We start from the raw sequence: 7,340 nt of genomic DNA, 5'->3' as shown, positions 1-7,340 counted from the left end.
GATCATCCTCACCAAAAATCAGCCCATTCCAAGACCTCTAACCCATGTTTTGAAAAATGTGTTTGCCAAAATGTTTGCCAAACTGTTGGCCATTGATCGCTACTCAAACTTTAAACCCATTTTTATGTTTTATGTTACCGGTTTTTTGTTTTTTTTTTCTTCAAGGTTTGTTGTAAAAGAAAATTACCGCTGTGATTCAAGTACCAAACTTTAAGTGACATTATGCTTTTTAAGATAAAGAGAGAGAGGAGAAAGGATTTCTTTTTTTTTTTTTTTCTCTTATATAGAATGAACAGAAGGGTTTGTTAGTCTCATTTTCATGTTTTTTCTTCTTTGCTTCTGGACATAACAAACAGGTCGAATAAGATGTTACTCTCAAGTCCATCGATCCAAGCCGATTTCACTACGATCAAAAGACCAAAACAGAATATGAAGTGTCTCCAACAGAAAACCACCATAAATGAATTGGGATTAGCAACCTATCAACAAAAGTACAATTTCACCGTCAAATACCATGTATGGCCCACGAAATCCAAGATCTTTTCAACCAGTGTCACAAACCATGACAATACCAATTAAAAGTTTTATAATATACACAATTACACATGATTGTCCATGTTTTCAAGAATCAGATGTGATAGTGTGCGCTGGTGGTCAATTATTGTACAACGACATAAAATGCGGAACTAATAATGTCACAAATTTTTCTATGATGCTATTATTCTTAGAACTAATGGCTTTCATTTACGCCATATTAACTTACCATCAGGGCTATTATATCAACAAACGAAAAGAAAATAAATCGGAAAAATTGTATCACGTAATTAACAACTCATTCCCATCCATTACCACAATTATAGTATTATACTGCAATTTTTTTATTTTTTATTTTCTCTTAAGATGAGGAACTCAAGGACTGGATTCAAAATCTTAATAGAAATGGTGTATTCTAACTGCAGAAAGATTGCATGAGTTCATACCTTTCCCATGAATGGAAACATCACCAGGAGATCATTAGAATAGTTTACGATAGAAGTAATTCTGCCACTTCAAGATATTACGATAAAGAAGGAAGTTGACTCTGGGTTGATTCTTCTATGAATTACAGAGACAAGACTCCATCCTGACCTAGTTCAACCGAAAGCTTGTGGACACGGGGAAGATCAATTCATCTGGCCTTTCTTCAATCGCTTGGCCTTTATACACATTTTATATGAAACAACCGATGCCATTAACCTGATTGGTAACATAAAATATCATTTCCTTGTTTTGGTTGGAAATATGATCCCTACAAGCAGATATATGCATGAACTGTTAACTAATTGGCTAATTAGAACTGGAATAAAGGTGGTAGGACTTCTCTAAAATGGAGAAATTTTTTTTTATAAAGACACTAAAACCAGATCATAAAAAGAATATAAAAGAGAGAATATGGAGGGAACACGAGAGATTTTACGTGATTCGGTAAAGATGCCTATATCCACGGGTCCATAGGAACCATTCCACAATAAAACCAGAAAATCCTTGTTACATAAATTCCTCTCTCCCAGAACCCTTTTTTCCATGCCCTTTTACAATGGCTCTCCATCCTCTAAATAGACAAAAACCCTAACCCTAATTTAGGAATCTTAATCATAATTACATTGAAACTGCCAAATACATCCTTACCTAGAGAAGGTAGTTATCTGTAAGGAAATAATCCTTTCCTATTGTGATTTTTTCCCAACTAGATACGTGCCAACACAATCATCCTGTCCTATACCTACATCGAGATTCGCACTAGTTGTGCCATTTGAGTGATCCAAATGAGATGACGATTTTTATCCTCCAAAATTTCCATACACAAGTTCTAAGTCTGTTAGTGCCTACATGGAGATGAGTTGAAGGCTAATTTTCAGTGAGGATAGCCTCCTCATTGCGGAGAGATCATCCTATCAAAAACTAAGACCATCACGAAACTTCTAATCCCACCAAATGTTCATTCAAATATTATAGAAAAATGAATGGTCTAGAGTGTTTCGACTTCTTATCCACTAATGATAACGACAAAAGTTTCAAAGTTCATGGCAAAGACTAGGCACATGAGGTTCAATTATTGCAGCACAATTAATTCTGTATATATAATTTTTTTTGCTAACTGAGTGTCCTGGCCAGCTTGCGCGCACCACGACTAATCTCGGGGAGGACTACCACAGCAACCTATCGCCATGGTCCCCCAGTTAAATCATGAGAAAAACCTAAGAGGGGAATCGAACCCGTGACGTGCGCCTAACCCACTTCACGTGCTCGCCCTTACCACTTAGGCAACCCATGGGTGGGTAATTCTGTATATATAATTATACCACCTAGGAAATGAAAGCAAAGATCTTAAATAAAACAGAACATAGTATAGCTCCATTAAACTTTCTTGACTTTTTGCACAACAGAAAACATGTAATTTTATAGCAAAAACACATGGGGTTATGTACATTAGAAGTCAAAACTTTCCATACCTTACAAGAAAATACAATAACCAATTGTAGTGTGCTTGGAAAGGATGATGCAACATCCACCCCACGTCGACACATCGCCCTATACAAGTACTGTTGAGTCATATAAAAGGATCTTGCCATCGCCACTCCATGCAATCATCAAAATCAAAACTGCTCGCACAATCTAATAGGGCATTCTGTTGCTGTTCATATCGACATATATAATTCAACCCAACGAGAAGTTCACAGATGGACGCCTCCGTCTTTTCTCTGTCTGCAAAATACAGAGTTTGGAGCAGAAGAACATTTGTTCTCGTAACAATTTGTTGCTGCTCCAAATTACGCTCAGTTTGCCATCTGATCATGTTATGTGCTAATGGAGCGAGCCATCTCAGTATCTTATCAAGTGTTTCCTTCCAATCATGAGCAAGGGGAGCATCATATATTGCGAGATTTTTAGTGTAGGACTTGAGATTAGTCCTAAGAGACATTCTTAAACTCGTTGGTAACATCTGATAAAGATCGTCTCTAGCTTCATCACCAACTAAATGCGGGTACCGAAGCAGCTTCTCTATAACAATTATGACATTCGCGTAATGCAAAGCAAGGGCAGAGCCTCCAATAGTCAAAGGAGATGCATGGATCATTAACCTACTCTTTGGGCCAAACCGTGATCCGTTAGCCATACTACATTTAGATTGTCTTGGATCTCCACAAAAAGAAACACCGAATTCAACCTGATTAGAACCCCCCGATGGGTATTGGTGATGATCTCTCCTGGACTCATTAGAAGTTTGGCTATTTTGACTGTCGTGCTCAACTTCATCGTCTAGATTTGGTGAAGCTGAACTTGTCAAACTAAGGCAATCCATGAAAAGCCTCCCGGGGCTAGCTCCACATGGAAAATTGATATCTTCCGGACGAAAAGAAGCTACCACACTTCTCTGTGATGTCGACTCATACCTAGCAGTTGTCCCTCTTCTCTCCTTGGCAACTCTCTCGATTGGTCCTGAATTACGTGCGCTTGTCTTGCTTGAAGTTGGTCGCAATGGTTTTGAAACCATCTGACCAGAAAGCAAACCACTTTTATTCTGAATAAGAGATGACCCTTCTCCTTGAGAAGAAAACTCTGAATCCGAGACCGAAACCCCACGAATTTCTGGCTTTAGAACTGAGTCCCCAAATACAATACAGATTCTAGAGTAAATTGTGCAAAGCGTCCTCGCCAATAACCCAACGACCTTATCGAATGTTTGGTTCCACAATGAAACGTCCTTGAGATGCCTAACATCCTGTCTCTGCCAAATTAGCTTCTGCTCAAAGACCCGACGACTTTCCTCGTGTTGATTCTGCTGAAACTTCTTCGATGCTTGCTCTAACTCATTCAAAACCTGAGTTTCATTATAAAGATTCGACGTGGAAGTCACGTATCTCTCCATCTTTCGAATCATTCCTTCCATGTCCTTGACCAAGAACCCGAGTTCCCTAACATTAATCACTCCAGAGATGATATCAGCATAAACATGCTCAAATCCCTGCAATGCAAGCTCAGTACATCTCTTCCCTAACCTAGAAATAACAGCGGCGATACGGTTCAGATCATCTAACTTCTCCGCTAAGGCGAGCTCGAGGAGGTAAGACTCGTCGGATGACACAAGGTTTCGTACACCCTCAGATTTCAGGATCTCGTTTTTGAGCTTAGAGATCTCTTGATCGGTTAGAGATTTGTGGAGATTAACAGTTTTAGACATGACGTTTGCCATTTCAAAGGATAGAATGCCTATAATCTCTTTTTGTTCTGGTTTTTTGGTGTGTTTTTTCTTGGAATGATCGAGAAAAATTGCGTGTTTGAGATTGTTACTTACCTGGTTTCCCATCTTGAGAATCCAAGGTTCTGCAACCATCTCTGCCTCCACGGCCGAAGAAGTTGATTCGGAGAGAGAGAAAAAGATGGAGCTCCGAATCTCTTCGAAGGAGACACGTCGATACAGCTAATAGTCGCGGAAGACTTGGAACGATTTTTTTTTAACTTCCCAAGATTCACTAGAGTGCGAAAATCACCAAGAAATGCCAGAAACGAAGATCTGTGTTGGATTTGAAAATTATAAAAGCTGTCAAATCTGCTTCAATCGCGTATTCTGTCTGTAGATCTGACCTGAGCTTCTCAAATATCATCTCATTCGTAGTCGATTAAATCGAACGGATCTCAGTTAAAAGTAAAAAAAAAAAAAATCAAGAAACAAGCCTCATCAAAGCAGAAACGTTTCTCTGCAATTCCGAGCTTCAAACCTGACTTCACCAGCTCAACCGAAAGAGGAAAAAAAGACAGAATTTTACAGAAGATTGACCGATCTTCAACTAGAGAACTCAATTTCTTCTCAGAATTCTTCTTTAACTCATCGAAAATCAACAAAATTTAAACGAGAAAATCAGCAAAGAACGTGCTTCAAGTTCAATCATCGAAATTACAGGTTGCCTTTTTCTTTTCTAGATCGTGTAAAAGCTCCTGAAAATCTCACGCACTCCTCTCGAATACTCATCAATTCCTCTGAAACTATGTTGAAGAAAGCTCGAACAAACACAGAGAGAACTCGAACTCGAGTTCTCAGTCTGTAAAGCTTCGCTTCCAGCGCATTTTAGCAGGCGTGGGAGACTCGTAATCGATTAAATTTCAGAGGCGAGTGGTCGAAAAAGAGGTTGGAATGGAGGGAAAAGGTAGATGCGTCTTTACTGGGGCGCCTCATTTGTAGTGATTTTTGAAAGGGGATTTTAACAAGTTTGCCCTAATTATTTTAAATTACTACTGATTTACCCTTAATTAGTGAATTTACCCAAATACCCCAAATCATAACGATCTAGCATGTGGCAGTTGAGACCTTAAGAGTTGAGATGGCAGGTCAAAGTTCAAACTCCAAAACTGAGTAAGGACATTTTACTAATTAAATGTAAAATCTAAGGGCAATATGGGAATTTAAAAAAGTATCAATTGATTGGTCTAATGGTCTAGCTTTAGCCTACAATTCCCGAAAAGAGTTTTTAAATTCAAAAACCAAGTATTTTAATTGAACAAATTTATTTGACTAAAATACCCCATTTAAGTTAAACAATGACTTGACAAAGTGAGTACCAACTGTCACATTTATTAAACATTAAGTACAAAAAATTGTCTATTTCAGGGAAGTTAAAAGAAGTTATAGTAGTACTCCAACAAGGTACAAGGGCATCAATGTAATTTAACATTTGTGAAATATTTAATGTTTTTTATTATTACAAAAACCATTTATTAAAAGGAAATTAGTGGTTTAGAGTTATTACTTGGAGGTAGATTTCAAGTTCATTTAAGTGACCTGCAATGGTTGAGCCCCACATCCTACCTAAGCTCCATCCGTAACATTAACATGGATGGTGGGAAAATACATAAATAAAAATAATTTAATATGTATGTAGTACATGAAAATTATTTTGCTTGGACAATACAGAGATGTTCAAGGACTTGAAAGCGAAGAGACCCTTGGAATATACATTTTGGTCCCACAAACAGGTGTAAACAATATGGCTAAATAGGTTATTAGAGTAGACGTGTATTAGGTGAACAAATATTTGAACTTATTAAAATAACATATATTGAGAAATGTTTATAATGAAAAGTCTTGAATTATAAAAAATAGCTTGTATTTGGAATGAACTCAAGAAGCTCTCTCTCTTTTCTTTTTTTTCTCGAAAACTTCGATGTTAAGCGTTTCTTGATAATAATAATAATAAAAACAAATCAATGTTTGGATTTGACTTTTAGTACTCCAAATTTTAATATGTTGAGGGGGTATTCCGATAGAGTTATGTTGGATTAGGATTAAATTTTTTTTTTTTTTTTAAACAAAAGAATAAATTGACCTATGTTCTTGTCAAAGGAAAGCCAACAGAAATAAGGGTAAAGTAAAAACCCATTGGCCACCAAATAAAACAATAGTAGTGCTGGAGTGACCTCAAGCTTGTATCTCATATTGTATATCCTGACGTGAAAGTGGATAAGAATCATAGATATTTTTCACTCGTATCTCGATGAAAAGCATTTAAAAAGATTTGAACTCAATAGTAAAAATACTAATGCCTGATAATTTTCAATTTATAGAGCGATATAAGTTCATTTTTTATGCATTGGAGAAAGAGTAAATAATGATTTTGAAAATAAAATTGTGAATGAATTACTCAGAAGAAAATGGAGAGTATCTATATACTATTACGATGCAATATTAAACAGATTTAGGGATTAGTTGTTTAACTTTTATGTTATTCTTAGTTATTGTATGTAAATAGAGACATTTTTAGTTTAATTTTGATTTGGTGTGGTTTTACTTAATATGCATATACAGTCATATTTTTTAATGGAACCCACAAAATGTAGTTCAGGTTGTGGTATCCATGCCACCACCTCCATCTGGCTATATATATAAACAAATAATTTTGATTGATATTATAACTTAATAATAATAATATTTTAATATTTCTTAAAATTGAAATTTTCTTATGCTTAAAATGTTGTAGATAACTTTTATAATTTGAATAATATTTAAAATATTATATTATTATTTACCATAAATGCACATTTAGGCATGGTCACTAAGAAATGCAAAAAAAATATGGATTTGATTCAGTCGCTCTACGTGAAACATTTAGGAATCATTATGCGGGAAATGTGAAAAACAAAATCATTTGACTTACATTGTAAGAAAAAATACACGTAGAATACATAATGAAAAGTATTACAATAAAAATATTAATTTTTATTTTATTTTATTTATGACAGGGGTATTAGAACTTGTGTCCGACTAGTGAGAACGAAAGAGCCAGAGCCTAAGCCGAGGCATGTGG

General features: G+C 35.9%; 1 protein-coding gene across 3 annotated transcripts; it reads right to left on the bottom strand.

Annotated features, from left to right (window-relative positions):
• Positions 1-917: 917 nt before the first annotated feature.
• Positions 918-5,210, bottom strand: LOC147403417 (plant/protein (DUF668)). 3 transcript variants are annotated; one of them, XM_086438996.1, is made up of 2 exons: positions 2,493-5,210; positions 918-1,288 (listed from the first exon to the last, which is right to left on the bottom strand). In XM_086438996.1, the coding sequence occupies exon 1, from the start codon at positions 4,373-4,375 to the stop codon at positions 2,591-2,593; it is 1,785 nt and encodes a 594-aa protein (XP_086295122.1). In that variant the 5' UTR covers positions 4,376-5,210; the 3' UTR covers positions 918-1,288; positions 2,493-2,590. The 3 variants fall into 3 exon arrangements, with proteins under 3 accessions (XP_086295122.1, XP_086295121.1, XP_086295123.1); XM_086438995.1 differs by having other exon boundaries at positions 918-1,236; XM_086438997.1 differs by lacking the exon at positions 918-1,288 and adding an exon at positions 2,135-2,345.
• Between the last annotated feature and the right edge of the window lie 2,130 nt (positions 5,211-7,340).

The sequence above is a fragment of the Akebia trifoliata genome, chromosome 4 (genome assembly GCF_017979445.1).
Source record: "Akebia trifoliata isolate Shusen 1 chromosome 4, ASM1797944v1, whole genome shotgun sequence".
In the NCBI taxonomy this organism is placed as follows: Eukaryota; Viridiplantae; Streptophyta; class Magnoliopsida; order Ranunculales; family Lardizabalaceae; genus Akebia; species Akebia trifoliata.
This window is presented reverse-complemented; position numbering and strand designations above follow the sequence as displayed.

Bases quoted from the DNA above. Each gene is read 5' to 3' on its own strand.
- LOC147403417 (XM_086438996.1), bottom strand. From the start codon at position 4,375: ATGGTTGCAGAACCTTGGATTCTCAAGATGGGAAACCAGGTAAGTAAC.